Genomic DNA, 17,408 nt, shown 5'->3' with positions numbered 1-17,408 from the left:
GCTTCACTTCATTGTGTTTCATGACTTTGTAGTTTTATCCCCAAAAGATTAGGTCTTTTAGTAGTAGACCAGATTAAAATTATGCTTCGTCAATTTTTCAACTAATCTTGAATAATTATAACAGTTCACGCCATCTAATTAGTACGACTAATTTGAATTGGAGTAAAATGGGATTACAGCTTGTGAACTTGTTATTCAAATTTGATTTGGTACAGCTGATATAAAATTGTGAGAATGATTTTTATTTAATCGTTTTTTATATTTGTTTGTTTTGTTGGAATAGAAATGTGAACAATGTGGGATTATATTTCCTTTGTCATTTGTGATTTTTGGCATATCTGTAACATATTCGATTACATGAATGAGCTGTTTGTTTAGGAGTCGTAAGGGTTAGTTTCTGGAACTGTAATCTTCACCGGAGGGTGGTTTATGGCTCGCGATACATCTGTTATCCCTTCCATATAGATTTTAGTATTTTTATAAGGGTTGTAACCCTTAAATCCGAAAATAACTTCGTAAGTGTGGTATCGATCGATTAATGGTAAATTTTTTGTCGTTGAAAAACGTGGCATTATTTTAGAATGTAGTTTCCAGTAAATATTATTAATAACTGCAACGTTTATAATGTTGCGAATAGCATAAAATGAGTAGTTTACATAAAACAGCAAGTTAAAATAAACAGAAACAATTTTAAGAAGTTCATAACTATGCCAGATTTACTTAAATAACCTCGTTGTTTGTTTTAGAAATATTTAAGTAAGCTTAGTAACATATCTGTTGGAAAAACGAATAGTTAAAAAATTTAGTGCATTCTTCCGCTTGCTCCTTCATAATTGGAATATAAATATTTGTGCGTATAATTGTCTAGAAACGTAAACAACTTGTACTTCCTCTGCGTAATGTAATAGAGAAGATCCGGTAGAAAATAAACGCGGCGGCGGTTCCATGCATCCACTTGAGAGAGAATCTTCGGGCGGTTCAACCGACGCGATAAATATTTCTTTTCGGTGGTAAACCTTATCGATTGGCTCCAATAAAGCCCCGGTCGTGACATAAACGGCCGAAGAAGAGAGCACGGCCTTAATCTAAGCACAGTGTGGTTTTCTATTATGTTGTCAGAATGATACAAACGGCCTCAATAACCGCGAGCTCGGGGAGAGCCGGCTACCGGACAGCTGATAAACAATACGGCCCTGGGGCCATCCCCGAGTGATTCATTGCCCGATGTTCACTACTGCCGCACACTGCGAGGATCTCGTTAACCTGCCTTGGAAGTTGCACGTTTCACAAATAATTGCAAACACAAAAAATAGAAACACAAAAAGATCCTACAGGAAAGCTCCTTTAGCTTATTTTGGAGTTTGTTACACTCGACTTCAGACGCCTTGGGAAACAAATATGCTCTCTTAGCTGGAAAATTAAATAATTCCGAAATGCGACCGGCTCAATCACAGACTTTTACCTTAGATTACACTCTAAATGCCGAGGGTGAAGCTTTCCAATGGATTAGTAGACGTTACAAATACATTTTTTACGGTATTAAAACGGTTTCATAAATCACTCTCAAGAAAGTTTAGGAAAGTTTATGCAGCATTACATGATTAGAAAAACATCACGATATAGAGCTGCTGATTTGTACAAGAGCAGTGATCATGATTTTTGACCTACAAGAAGAAGATATTTTTTTTAATTTTTATTAGCTTAATTTTGTGGGCCAGTTCGGCTCTGTCACGATTGTTTTATTTAAAGCCCATTTATTATTTTTACGATAATTTATTATTTTACGATAATAGCTGAAACCGTCCGGTGTCGCGAGTTGTTATTTTAAGACTTTTACTAAAATAATAGTCTTATATCTTATATATAAAATAAGAATAACTGTAAACTATAAACATTACTCACTAGATGTACTTATACACTGTTTTTTAAAATGTACTATTTTATCTGCTATTTTTGAGGACTATTCAAAAAATGCGTCATTCAAGTAAATAAACTTTAAATCGTGGTCTAATAAATTAAAAAAATTGTTGTAAATGTGACTGTGCAAGCAGGAGTTATCATCGCTTAAATCACAGAACAAATATGAATGAAAAAATACAAATAAGTGTAAATGTTTTGTAGATAGTGTCATAGAGAAGAATTTGAAGTGATTTAATATTTGTTTTATTTGTTTTTGCTTAAAAATATTATTAATAAATTAGTTTGAGTTGGATGAGATTAAAAGCTTTGTTTTATTTGTCTACAGTAAAAGATTTTCCATGTGAAAAATTCCATTTTGAATGGCTGTATTGCCTGGAACACCTACTGTAATGATCTGGGAGGTAATAAAGTCGAATAAAATTAACCAATCAAGAGTTATAGTTTAGAATTTAGGCGCCACCGTGATGCTGCCATAAATCACAGAAGATGAAAAGAAACATTGTTTACCCAGTATCGTCTTGAGTTGACTGTTAACCTTCCTGTTAACAAGGCTGTTGGTGTACGTAGATAAAAGAATAAACTGTTTAACAGCTGCCTATATTGGTCACAAAATATTACACGTTGATTCCGTTTTAGTGCTTTTTTTATTGCCGCCTGTTCTGCCTCTTACGTGTGTGTTGTAAATAAAAGCAATTTGCGCTGGTCCAGTTGCAACAATGAAGATTTTTCGCGTAAAATCCATGTGAAACCTAGTGGCCTAGTGTTTGATGAGCGGTTGGGGCGTCCTCCCCTTATTAAAAATCAATAAGGGCGAGTTTAGAAATTGCGTTCTTGTTCAAAATGGCATAGGAATAAAATTGGTTTTATTCGATTAGGTAATTCTGAGGCATATTACAGTTGCTTTAAAAGACGAAACTCACGGAAAGGCAATATATCCCCTTGGAAAACAGCCATCAACCAGGTATTCCTCCGGGAGAACGTAAAAGATTCATAATCTGAGATTAAGTAAGAAAAAAGCCATTTCGTTTGACTAAACGCTTCTTTTCTTTCAAAATTACAATTGCTCCGTCGAGACATTAGGAAACTGATACCGACTCAAACTCCACTCATTTATGCCGGATTTTTATACGTTTCTGTAATCTTCTTTGTAGGTTTTTGATCTTAAGAACACATTATGTACAAGTCATGCGTGTTCACGAGGGAGCAGTAATTGCAACTTTACGCAAGCTTGCCAATAAGAGTTTGCATATCCGAGAGATTAAATTTATAGCCGGACACAGAACTGTACCGAAGTTTCTTGCTCGTAAATCAGTCGGATTGAATTTTTAACCAGAATTGAGTGCTAATTGTATGAATGCTTATTTTACGAATCAGCGTACGAGTTAATCACTAGCCGCAGGGAGCTATTTCGACGCAATTGGGATCAGTTTACCAATAATTCACACGATTTCAATCAGTCAAACGCCGCACTCACGCAAATCAATTCTAACATAACACGAACGTTAAACTCGATTCATAATGCGTGAACACGTGAATTTGTCAATTACGAATAACGAAATTTTGTAAGCGACGAAGAAAAAAACGGTCAACGCCACGAAAACCTCGACAGTAATTATAGGTTTTGATGATTGACTGCATTCGCCAATCGCATTTAACCGTTTCAAGCCCTCAGCTTGCCGGTTTGCATTTGCAATAAGGAGTGGTTATTATGCTTTTGTACAAAAAGTTAAATGCCCTCAAATTTTACATCGTATTTCAGGATTCGTGAGAGAGATTATTATAACAGACTCCGCCTATTCCTATAACAGACGCGTTCCTGAATCCTGATACACAACGAGACATGTAGTGATCAACCAATTTCATCTAACAAAATTACTTCAAAACTTTACACGTTGAGTGTAAGTTTGAACATTACTTGGCCTATAATTTAAAACAGTGACTGAAGAAAATTTGGATCTCAAGATCACACGAATCTATTGGCACAACGGTTATTAATGAAACAAATTGAGCTGTCGGTGCGATAACTATAGGTTAATTTCTGTGCTATTAGACATTATTAATGTTATATCGTCTACTAATTAACTTTCTATTCTGTTTCCTTCTATTGTTTCAAATGTCCAGAATGACAAGTGCGGTTAGTACCTTTCTGAGGTCAATGAAATTACTTTTAAGAAAAGTGATATAAACCATTGAGCTTCTAAATCCAAGGTTTAAAATTTTAATCTTTGTACTAAACCGAGATTTTCTAAAGATATCTAAAGAATGTAAATGAGAAGCCGACCGTAAATTATGCTTAGGTGCTTTATTTGCAGTTTACATTTATTATTAGCAAGCAGATCTCTCAGTTCAATAAAGCCATAATTGCGAGAATCTCATTACATTATTTAAAATGAGTTATTTATTGACCAAAAGCTGATCTGATTAGTGGAACTTAATAAATAAAATGAACTAATCTCAAAATTTTATTTCCTCTACATAAAGAGTTTTTTTTTTAATTGAATTTGGTTAGCACACTATTTACAGCCATTATGCAATTACAATAATGAAACTTAATCATTCTTTAAATTAGCATAAATTTGTCTCATATTATTTTAATAATTTATAAAATGTAAATTACAGTGTCAATTACAATTTTTTTCTCTTTTTTTAACTGTTTATTTTTGATTTATAGACAAAATTTTAGAAACATTGAAAATAAACATTACCTATTATTGAAATGTTTTGATTTTTTTCTGTTTTGACTCGCTGTGGGTAGTTAGAAACGAATTGTGGTCAACCGGACTACCACCGACCATGAAGTGTTTTTTTGTATTATACTGTTCTCCTCATGCCATAACTCATCTCGAATAATTGGCTCCGGAGCTTAGGAAGAGTTGTCCTCTCTGGGTGTAGAGCCGCGTCCACGTTTGTTTTATTGTGTCCGCGATAAATAATCCGGAGTTAGGTGGGTCGAGTAATTGAGTTGTAGGATGAAGAAAAAGTATGACAGTAGATATCCGGAAATGAAGCCAATAAATCAAAGAGGGGTCGATTTGTCGACTGACCGTGCGATATCTGATATTTGTGGCGGACGCCACCTAATGGATGGAGTTGTCGGCAAACATACGAAACGTATGAGTGATGGCAAGACTATTTGCGAACCACTCTTGAATGAATGAGAAAATTCACGATTCACCTTGTTTTTTACAACAGTAATTTTCTACCATTTTGCAGTTCCAGGCCCGGACGTCCTCCGAAGCGAGCGCCGGTGGGTCTCAGCCTCGCTGCATCGCATCTTCAACAGCAACAGCTCAAGAAACAACGCCTCGACAACGGTGATTATCCGTACGAAAACGGACACATGGGTGGTAAGTACTCTTCAATTATCGCATCATACTAGCTCAACTCTAATAACATAGCCACGCAAGAAGACGTAATCTCATAATGCTGGTCTTGCAATTTTTACCAAATGAACAATAATAATCAAGCGATTCCTAGCTCGTAGACTCTTACAACGCCCTAATCCTCGCAGCAAAACAGAAACTTGCCCTCTTCAAAATAAATCTAAATAATTAATTGAACAAATTGTTGGTGTTTTTGTGTTTTGGTTTTGTTTCTGACTGGCCGCAAGTCTCGCTTTGCGTTAATAACCACTTGCTACAAAGAGATATTTTGAGTGTCGTGCTAGAAAATTGGATTGGATTGAAACCTTTTAGCAAATCGACAAAAGCGACGTCAGGACATGAAAATTATTTAATTTTGAACGTTTCAGAGAACATTTCAGTCGACCCTTGTGTGTTTCATTCGAAACAAAAGCGAAGGTCAGTAACAGCTTTTAGTGATTTATTGATTACAGCAGTAAAATAAGTGTTCCCTCTGAACGTCTATTCAAATATACATTCTCCCGCTTAATAACGTACACATTACAGCTGTCAGAGCTTTTATTGTCAGTCAAATAAAACACAAACAACGTTTAGGTCACACTCAGGGTCCTACCTGCAAAATTAGAATGTTTTCACATCACCCTCAAATCAAAAGCTTTTAGCTTGGCGGAAATCTTGATTTGAATTTTTCGATAATGTTTATGAGTATCTTACTACATATAACAGCATATTACAAATGCCTTTCCATCGGATTTAATTACTGAAAAATGTATTTCATTCTCGAAGTTAATTAACATTTTTCTAAATCGATCAACAAGTTTTATTATGTCTTGCACGAAACAACAAACATACAAGGAAACGCTGTTGTTTCCATCTATTCTCGACCCTCCAACTGTATTGACTGCCCTTAATTACGTCACATATCGACCTGAAATATAACACCATCTTCCCAAAAACGTCATTTACCTCTAGTATGCAATTAAGATAATCTATAGTATTAATAGATTAAATGGTATCGATACACAATACAATCTGAGTAATTTGGAGGAGGAAGGTATTTGGATCAGGTAACATTTTCGGGTTAGATTTATTGCTATTTACTCACTAAAACTAAGTTTCAGTTTTATTGTTTATAGATCTTTTTATTCATATTTTTTATGGACTGTATAAATACCTGTAATTTTTATAACCACAACAAGGTTAAAATGCGAGATCACTGAACTTTGAGGATTACTGTCGAGATTTACTAGACGTTTTGATTTATCGTTTAGAAGGGTTTGTAGAAATGTAAAATATTTGAAAATAACGTGAGACTAACGGACGTTACCGTAAATATTGCAAAAACGAAATTAATTACGGCATCTTGCGATGTTATCATTTCTTTTTGAGAAATGTGTTTAATTCATCGGATATTAACGTCAATTGTGATGTTTAAATGAATTTTTAATTCGATGTAAATATCTTGAACATCTTTCGATAATTGTGAGTTTGATGTAAATGCGTTACCTACATCTGTTGGAAAAGAAGCTAAACATATTAATTATGTGAATGGAAGTAATATAAATGTGGTCTTCACACGCTTGTAACACTTAAAGAATTGCATCTTTTTAAATTAATAGCATCAGAACATGAATTAGTTTCCATACAGGAATTTACGATGCAGAAAAATCGCGCTTTTATAAAGTGAGACTATAGTTTTCGGTAGCGTTTGTAATCGAATACCGCAAAATCGGCCATTGTCCCGCAGCATTGTAATTAATATATCCCAAAAATGCGTTTATGTAAATTCCGCAGCAACAGCACCTTATTACTGATTTTGTCGAACAAAAGGTTTAATAACCGACATACCTGAACTTTGGCTGCGTTTCGCAATGAAAATTTCGATGTCGGTATCATTGGCGGCTTGAAAATATCCGTGCACATGCAATTCGTGCCCGGAATAACACAAATATTCAAAGAAATGCAAAAATAATCGAGTGGTATATAATATTCGAGAATCATGTACGTTTACGACTTATCAAAAACAGCACGTAAGTACTTCCGGTTGTTGTGCTTGGTCTCATGTCAGTTGAAGATTTTATCGAGAATAAAAGTGCAATTTAATATACTTATACGTTTTCGACCGAATGCGAAATTGCATCGGCTCGCTCCAAGGTAGTGCCCTTTCGTTTAATTGCGCTTTATCACGGAATTACCACTTTAAAGCTCTTTGGCCTAGCAGCGAGCCGGTGTTAATTACAATAACACCGCCGTCTAATAAAATAATGCGATCTGGCTCCTATTTGTGTAAAGACCGGATTTCGAAAATTATTTCCACGCAGAATGTGATAAATTCTGTCGTGAAAAGTCCATTAACACAGTATTACACGTCCAATAAACTAATAAAATCGAAAAATAATTTAATTATATTTATCATCTTTTATGAGAGACAATAAAAAGCCAAAGCTTATAAAAGTATAGTGATGTCGATGAGGGCAATCTAATAATACGTTTAATTATAGAAGGCATCCAATAAAAACTTGTGAATCACAGAATCATCAAGTGTAATTGACGCTCTCTAAATGAGAATTCGCCTCGTAAAAACTTACTAAGAAAGTGTTTATTTTATTTCTCTAATAACACGACTCGACTCGCCTGTTAAGTTCTGATATACCGAACTTTTACACATCCTCTTATCACAAATGTTCCGCCAGAGAGCTTTCCGGATATAAATGTCGAACTACAACCGCGATTATTATTTTTTTTAAAACGTTGAACTCTGGATGTTTATCTAAGTGACTTTTTATTACACTCATGACAGGTGCTGTTAATTATTAGATTTATAAGAAAATAAAACTTACAACCGAGGAGATAAGACATTTAGATCATGATGATTCCCGACTAATTGCTTACCGCCTACGTTTCAACAATAGTTGCAACATTTGCAAAGAGAATTATTATATGCAGGAATATTTTCCGGATAGATTTATAACTGATAATGATCCTCATTTAAATTAACTACAGTGGGGAGATTCACTCCTTTATAAAGTTCAAAGATCCGCATTTTTTTTCGTTATTTTGAAAGAATTTAGGTTTATAATTTTGGAATTACCAACGTTACGAATTAGCTCTGCGTAAGACTTTAGTCACTGAAATTGAGCTTAAATGGGTCAGTCCCATGTGTGGGTTAATCCCCGTCGAGTTGTCATTGGCGATAAGTACAAAAGAGGTGTTTAATACAATTTGAGTTGCATTTCTTGGAAGTACCTCGATTTAAGCCGTATTAAGTGACCGACAGTCAGACAGACACACGAATAATAAAAATCTAGCACCGCTTTTCAAACAGTGACAACCCGTAATTAGAGACCTGAGCATTAGGAATATTCGAATTCAGTATCAGAAGTAGGCGGATAATAAAATTACCATTTAAGTTGATGATAATGTACTAATCGAGATGAGTCGTAAAATATTCATTATAATAATAATCAGGTTTTAACACCGATGAAGCGACGAGTTGTTCGATAGGAGAATTAATTATTTTTCAGTCTGCGAGCGGCGACACTAAATCTTGAAAAATATTTTTCCGATTCCAGACGACTTTATCTTTCAAGGTTTGTCGCTTTTTCGCATAAAAATAGGTTTAGGTTCGTGCAAGGTTGGGTAATTAATTAAGAACCGCTCTTGTGGAGTTGGGGCAGGCATTTAGATGCACACGAAACTTGTAGCTGTCAGAGTCTTGGAGATATGTTAAGCCGATTCGGGCGGACTGTTAAAGCTCCGCATCTCTACGATTCATTCACTTATTTAATTTCGGTCTTTTATTTATGAAGAGTTATAGATTATCCTCGACGTTTGTTTTAACGATGGCATTTAATTATTATTGGATCTGGGTTTTACAGTTCCGTTTTTACAACCACTATTCTATGTCATCATTATACGCTTTATCCCTTTTATTTATTGTGTCATAAACGATTGTAAAATATGAGAAAATATTTGATTGGATGCGTCCACATATGTGTCTTGGTTATTTTCTATTTGCGATTCGGACCAATTTATGCCTTTTTCATAGGACCACTTTTATGGTGTTTGTGCTTAATAACGCCAGACCCTGTTCATTAATGTGGCGACCTTAATTCACCAAAAATGCACCAGCAGGTACCTGAACTCAAATGCAGGGGCCGGCCACACAACTGCTACTGCTGCCGATGTCGAGTCTGTTGCATCCCCTTCAATTGAAATATGATATCGTACTTTGCCTGCATATCACTCTGTTTACTTTTCATATCCGAATGCACAAAGCTTCTAGTCGGCCAGACGATTCTTCACAACTACCCTAACAATTCTTAAAATTCCGCTCATACGCTTCAAAATTACGTGAATATACATTTCATGACAGGTCTAAGTATCCTTCTCCGCCGTTTTTGCTTCGAAAATAACACCCAACATGCAATTTTTGCGCAGAAAAACGTGTCAACGAGTTGTGAAATTACCACACTTATGTGAATTAACATAAACGCAGACTATTTTATTTTGTATTTGTATTTTTTGAACGCCGCTCTGGTCATACACCTCATGTTTATGACTGTAGCAATAATAATTCTTAACAATAAATTAAAATAGTAATACATTGTGTAAAACGATACGTCGGGTGGTTCCGCGAGGCGTATAATACAAAGAACACATATAGCAATGTGAATTGAGCCGTGAAAACATGGTACTGTAGTGTTATTATTTTTTATATTAATATTTTCCTAACGGATGGGCAAGCAAACCCTATTATGGCTTTGTATTATCCGCATGTTAGAGTCGGGGGTAGATACAGAGTGTCCGAGAGGGATTGCATTGTATTATTCTCTTGATGATGATTTGACGTGGCGTCATTGTAAGCAGTTGCAGTCGACCAGAGATTCCTGTTGCAAGTTGCAAAATTATCACACCAACGCATTGCATTTCAACTTCGCGCCTAATCAATTTCGAGAGATGCCATTATTTCATTAAGGTGTCAATCAAATGTGTGATATGTAAATATTTCTCTAAATATGAGAGGCATGCCACTTCCCAGCGGTCGAATAGTAATAATTACAAATCAGTGGTTCTAATTCTGTAACTGTCGAAACCGCAAAACCTGCTCTTAAAATCGTTCACGACTCACAATAATAGCAATTCAACTAATTCCTAATGAATAGTCGACACAAATCGTTCCAGAATGACATGCACCTTTTCGGAGCAAGAGCCTGCGGCGATTTTTTCTGGCCTGTATAATTTTATACGATCCCATTTACAATTTGTTTTGCGTTTAAGCGTGGTTATCTCGATGACTTTAAACGTTTGATTATAGCAATTTCAAAATAATTCGAGCTATTATTATTTTGAATGGGCCAAATTATTGTTTATAAATTTATCGTTTAACGCCGTCTTCTTTTTTTCCTGCTATGCACTCCAATCACATCTCTTTGGAATGTAACAGTTGTAAATCTGTGTCAATTTGGATAATTTCCACAGGTAAAAATTACTTTGAATTTCCAATACTTGAGGCCATTTATAACCCTTAAAACTATATTCGGCAATGTTTCAAGATAAGTGGGCGATTATAAATAAACCACTTTAAAATTGTCTAGAACCAGTCTGTTGGAGTTAATTTTAAATCGTTTATGGCCTGGAAATACAGATAGGAAGGGCAAAAAGGGTAGTCTTGAGTCATCTTGCATTACTTATTTTAATTGAGTAACATTAACGATTAATAATAACTTTCGTTTTTGTAAATACTGGTAGTGAAAGCTTGGACATTATTAACACATCTGTCTTAATTATGTACTGGTGTAATAATTTCATCTTCTTTATTTTATTCTTTTACAGCCGAGTTTCCACTTGACATAATGATGCGAAGAGGTATGTTATTTTATTTAAAGTCTTTAAATAATTCACTAATGACCGTTTCAACACACATTAATTATTCTCATCTATGTAGTCATATTAATAAGAATATTGTTGTAAAAATCTCGGAAAATATTTTGATTTTTTTAATTTTGTTTATTCAGTTGTGTTTTAGAATTGCTATCAGATTAATCTTTTCTTCATTTCGAGTTTAAATTAATTTAGCATATTTTGTTATAATAATCAGTGGTGTATTAACCCAATTTGGCACCCAAAGCCCTAAGAAAATTTCGGCCCCTACCCTCATTGATTTATTCTGTTTCACTAACAGTTTTTTTAGATTTTAGTGTTTGATATCATTCTCTTCGTTCCTTTTTTTTTATTAATTTTGTTAATTCAATTAACATTATTATTATTAATGTTAATTCAAAAATAAAAAGAAAAAAATGAGAGATGATATAAAAACAATGACTGTTGATTCAAAAAGTTTTCTTTCTCCCTCTCTCGTCAACAAATACGTTAATAATTTTGACAAAACTGAGACCACTTCATTTTTGATGCACATTATTGCTGATCTGTGGTAGTCTTTTACTCTCTTCAATGCTGAAAACGATCTTTCACCTGTAAAATTAGTCACCAGTTTAGAAGCAAACATTCTCAACAAAATCACAATATTTTTGTAAATCCAAGTGTTTATTAGACGAATGATCTAGAGGTCCTTGATTTGAAGCAATTTGCCTTCCAAGTGATGATGAAGATATTCTTGTAAGTTTCAACCAACTTTGAGCATTTTTCTTTGATTTTCTCCGTGGTGATAACTGGAAAGGAACTCAAAAATTCGAATTATTCATTAATAATGTCTAAACACGACTCTCACCTCTTGGAAAGCTAAGCTTTCAGCTTGTCGATCTGTGGAAGAAATACCAGAATGCGAAATTCATCTTTTCTGTTGAATTCTACGTTTCGATCTCCTCCTGTCTCATCAAATTGCTTCAAGCTCTTCTTCATTTTTCTAGTGACTTACTGGTAACTTGCATTATCACACAATTTGATTACTTACAGGATCAATATTCACAGCTTGAAGTTTTTGGTTCACTTGGTTGAATCTACCTAGTATTGTCTTCCAAAAACAGGTCATAATAGCTTTCAAAGTCAAATATATAATGTAATTCGAGAAACCCTTGTGATTTTGTGAGCGAACATTGCTCCAAGAAAAAATAATGACCGTGAGTTTATTTTGCTCCGACAAACACGATTTTATTATTTCTTAAAAGAAAAAAAATTCTTTCTCAAAATTTTTCGCTCCTTGGAATTTTTGCGTCCCAAGCCTGGGCTTCTTAGGCTTCTGCTATAATACGCCACTGATAATAATAACATTAATAACACATACTTAGTAAAAATAAGAGTGCAGTTAATAGTAATAAATTCAAATTGTATTAGTTTCGTGTTATTGATGGTGCAGTTAAAGTCCAACACTGTTGGTGTGTTTATAAAAGTTTTATCGCACTTTACGTCTGAAACCTGAAAAATGTTGAATTTAGTTGTATCACGGACTTGAAATAGGTGTATTTTCAGCGTGCTGCAACCCATTATACAGCACACTCCTGAAGAAATAACACTTGGTTTGAACTTTTCAAAGCGTGTAATTGTTATAATTAAATGTTACATGTTAATCGGCAATTCGGAAGTTAGAAGTAGGCATTTACGAGCTGACCATGACCTTATTCCCTCACCATCGAGAATTTCTTTGTCAATATATTATTAAAGTTTATAATTTTCTCAGTTTTCCGACGTTTGAAGTATTTTCGTGATCGGTCATGACTCCTACCTCGAGTGTAGTTAGCTTTGAGTCGCCGAAAAGAATATTTACGAGAATGGAATCGGCGAAATGGTGCAGTTGAAACTGCAGGTAATAATATTTATGTGTATCTATGAAAGGCGATTTGGGGCACAGCGGGATGCTGCGGCACCCTGCGGTTCGACCCGCGACCTCGGTTTCCCACCACCCTCATTAACAGAAATAATTACTCGGGCTTAATTATCAAGGAATTATTGTTCCCTTTAACTGGTTTATGGCAAAAACGCATCGCGAATGCGACCTTAAGTGGATCAAAAAGCCGACGGGGGTCAGTTTTATTGGCGATGCATAGCTATAAAGCACAGGTGCATTGAACTAACTAGTCGCTTAATTAGTCAGTATCCATTTTATTTAAGCTTTGCTGATGGGCCACACAACTTACACATGAGAAATTAACTCGATGGTACTCATCAATCATCCCGTGTCGCTACAGAAATCCTGAAGAGTCGAGCGATCGCTTACGCTTGCTTTGTTCAAAAGGCCAGCATATTTCACACACGATAATTAAACGTTGGGACTGAAATTGGCGGTTATGAAGAAAAAACGCCGTGATGACAATTTAATTATTAATATTCTCTTTTACAGATATGTCAAGACTAGAAAAATCGCCGCTCTTGGCGAACGGTTACAATCATCCTCCTCATTTAAGTCACATGCAGTTTATGCAACTTCCTCATCCGGCGGCTGCACATTCGGCACTTTTGTCGCCCGCCATGCCACACAATCTCACAAGACACGACGGTTCCGTCATAAAGAATCAAGGAATGCCCACGATGGAGGCTATTGCGAGGTAATTAACATTTTTAACATACGACAATTATTGCTTCGGTAGCTTATTGACCATTAATGAGAAATGTCAAAATTGCTCATTATGCTAATCCTCTATGCCACCATTTACATTTTAATGCCAAATCCAGAAAAATAACAGAAAAAATCACGCAAAACGAACATTATTCTGCCATATTATATGGTCATAATAAACTCGTAAATTAATTACGGCTAGACTATTTATGTGTGAGTTTCAGTTAACGATTTTCATTGTAACCGGTAATGAGGAATTTGCGATCTCTCACAAGGCAAAACTGAAAAAAATTAAATAAAAAGTGAAAACCTTGCAGCTGGTCCAATTTGACCTACTATACATTTTATTCTGTGAAAATTCAAGATATAAATCACTAGATCGCATCGTTTCTCATTTTTTGTCGTTAACTCATCACAAACGTTTAATAAGATAATCGATCATGTTCAGTAGATAAACGGTCTCTTTTGCGATTTATTACTAGAACGTATGTTGAATAAATTTTCTTAATGCTCTTGTTTGAGACCTCAGTGAAGTAAATGCAAAAAATTAATCAACATAATGTGGCTCCAAACAACTATGCACCATTTGTCTTACTTCGGTCATTAAATAAATTTTAATTACATGATATATGACGTCTGCTGTCTTTAATTGATTTTTCCAAATGAGTTTCTAAATTGTAGAAATGATGTGTAATCTTGCTTCCTTGTTGCATTAGTGCTTTTCACACATAAAATAAAGTTATTAAAACAAAATAAAACATGTTAATTGGTGCGATCAAGATACAAAAAAATTACACTCGCTTATATGCGATTTTATTCAAGTTTGAGATAAACAAAGCGCGTTTAATGCTTTTTCTGAAAGAATTTAATAATTGCCTCGCGAAAACAAAGGAAAACTGTTGTTGCCTGTTTAACACACACTGAGTACCGAGATATCGTAACAGTGCGATATGTTTCACTTTATGAATATTTGATTTCAAGTGCGTAGTAATGATCGCTGAAAGCATGTTCCAATGATTTATTTGCTGAAATGTTTATCTACGACAAGTTAAATCCTTTGAAACGCCAACTTATGGCTGCGATAAAGTATAAGTCCAGTAAAGTGAATGATGCATGACGCGTTTTCGGACCTAATCCTGTAACCCTTTCGTGTCTTAACTCGGCAAGTTGAGGATTTAAGTTCAAAGATCGCGCTTGAAATCTTAGCGCCTAACTTGAAAGTAGTTGAGTTTATGCAATATTTAATACAACAAACAACAGGATTACATACAAAATTTCCCAAGTCAAATTAGTTTCCTAAACAGAGGTATCGTCTTACTGGAATTGTTGATGTTCACTAAGCTCGTCTACCTACAAATCGTACGCCAAATAGGACAACAAGAAATGAGAAAGCGAAGCCAAAATGGATTTTCCGGGAAGTGCATTTTCCACGTAGTTTGTGTTTTTTTATAACTAACTCAATTTAAAAATAAAACAGCAATTGCATTATCAATGTCTTGAAGTGAGTCGTTTTGGAGGCTTATTCGTTTGTTGCAATAAAGCTAAAAATGTAGCAATATTCTTTCGTGTCTTAATCCGAGTCGGCCGTAAAGAGACTGCACTCCTCGTCTTGTTTACACGGTTGTTCAAGTCATCATTATCATTTCAACGCTCGCCTGTAATTAAAATGCAAATCCGGGCCGCTGGATGCGTGTACACGTCATGAAGAAGCGCCGTGATTAATTCTCCAGGTAGACTGTCTAGCTTATTCACCTCGCATTTGTCTCAATGTTCGACATACAAATAAATTGAATACAAATATTAATTTACCAGTCTATTGGGCGCTTTATCCCATTTCCATTACCTCAACGCTGATTGTATTGATTAATAGCGTTGGCCTCTACTAATAACCTACCATTAAAAGCCCAAGTCGGAACTAGAACGAGAAGATTTTCCAAATCGACAATTTAGGCAAAGATTTGAAGCCAAACAAGTCAAATAAGCTGTTTACAGCGGCGAGAAGACGTACAGAATAGGACCAGGATAATACATAAAACACAGTTGTCTAACCTTATGCTTTCCAACTACTTCTTCATTATGAAAAATATAAATCCTAATGTTTCACTGCAAAAATATACCAACCTACTAATATTATAGAAGAAATAAAGTTTAAAACTAAAGATTTAGCGAGTGTAGTAAGTTCGTGCAAGAAAATAAAACACTTAAAAAAATTGTCGAGTATTTGAGCAAAAACTTCATGAGTTTTTGGTAACGTTTCTCTGTTGGAAAAATTGACTTGATACATTATTCTTGATATGGAAGCAGAATCATTTATTATTATTTTTTTGGCAATTCGGAGCTTCTAACAAAATAACTGTTCACGGAAAAGGTTGTAAAGTTTTAAAAAGTTTTACATTGGAAAAGAAGATTACACCTAGTGATTTGTTGATGAATGTTGTTTTGGTTAATATTTTATTTATTTTATAGGTCAGGCATATGGGAAAACTGCAGAGCCGCGTACGAAGACATCGTCAAACATTTAGAAAGGTATGTTGACTAATTGGACTAGCATAAGACCTATCGAAATGTCAATAACTCTATTTGGTTTGTTCAAAATTAAATTTACTTTTTTAATTAAGAACATAAATTATGAATCCTACTCAAGAAATTTTATTTGATCGGATATAAAAAGAATATAATTGGAAAGGATGATATATTAATAAAGGTTGAGTTTCATCTGCTTGGTTAAACCGGTTGAATTTCTAAAGTTTATCCGATGTAAAACAAATTTCTTGATAGTTTGAATGATTTACTAGTGGCTATTTGTTAGCTTGGTTTTGCTTCCGGATTGAAATTAATTAATAAATGGACCACCTTAACGTAAATTGTGTGCACAAGCCGCTGCAATTGAATCCAGAAGCTCGAATTTAAGATTAACAAAAAGATGCGAGCATTAAACGATTTTAATTAGATAGAAAGCTAATTGACGTTTAATTACATTAATTATTTTTACAGTTCTCGGTATATTTATGAGTGGGCGGACCCCGTCTAATTAAGTCTTGAAAAATCTAACGAAGCCAACACGTTTTTAATTTATTATACGCCGCTGCAATAATTATAAACATTGATACATGCATACGGTGCACTGGGGGTCTTAAATAACCCTCACTCAACCGGAACAACTATGTCAGAAAAACTGATTAGTGTAATAAGTTGAGGCAAAATCGGTGATGCAAAAGAGCCAAATATTGACAGTGCTCTCGGTATAGGTATACGGCGTGATATTTGTCAAACGTCAAACGATTAACTAAGCTTTCGGAGCTTGCAGAGCCGGGCTTACCGACGAAACATCCAATGATTTGTGAGTGTCGGAATCGTTGTGCTACCACTAGTGACATCCTGAATAATCGCGTGTCGCTACAAATGCCACTTTACGGGTCGTGCACTTGCATTTTTACCACTGCATTGCTCAAGGGGTGAATCGCGGATTAGACGATGGCATTGTGAGCGAAATTGCGGTTTGAATACTTCATGAAATTTGCTTCGAAGGAAACACAAATCACCTACTTATTTATTATTATTACTGTGGTGTAAATTAATTTGTTTGCTAATTTAAGGCCAGTTGCAATTTGGTT

At 34.9% G+C, this 17,408-nt stretch overlaps 1 protein-coding gene across 1 annotated transcript in view; it reads left to right on the top strand.

Annotated features, from left to right (window-relative positions):
• LOC123004601 (dachshund homolog 1) overlaps positions 1-17,408 on the top strand; it is a 120,308-nt gene that overhangs the window by 29,262 nt on the left and 73,638 nt on the right. Inside the window, exons 2-5 of the mRNA XM_044397923.1 lie at positions 5,140-5,267; positions 11,118-11,150; positions 13,579-13,783; positions 16,261-16,320. Of these exons, the coding sequence (XP_044253858.1) occupies positions 5,140-5,267; positions 11,118-11,150; positions 13,579-13,783; positions 16,261-16,320 (426 nt within the window). The remainder of the gene's footprint in view (positions 1-5,139; positions 5,268-11,117; positions 11,151-13,578; positions 13,784-16,260; positions 16,321-17,408) is intronic.

Source organism: Tribolium madens, unplaced genomic scaffold, assembly GCF_015345945.1.
Source record: "Tribolium madens isolate multiple individuals breed KSU strain unplaced genomic scaffold, Tmad_KSU_1.1 Scaffold_20;HRSCAF=117;Tcas5.2_LG4, whole genome shotgun sequence".
Classification (NCBI taxonomy): Eukaryota; Metazoa; Arthropoda; class Insecta; order Coleoptera; family Tenebrionidae; genus Tribolium; species Tribolium madens.
This window is presented reverse-complemented; position numbering and strand designations above follow the sequence as displayed.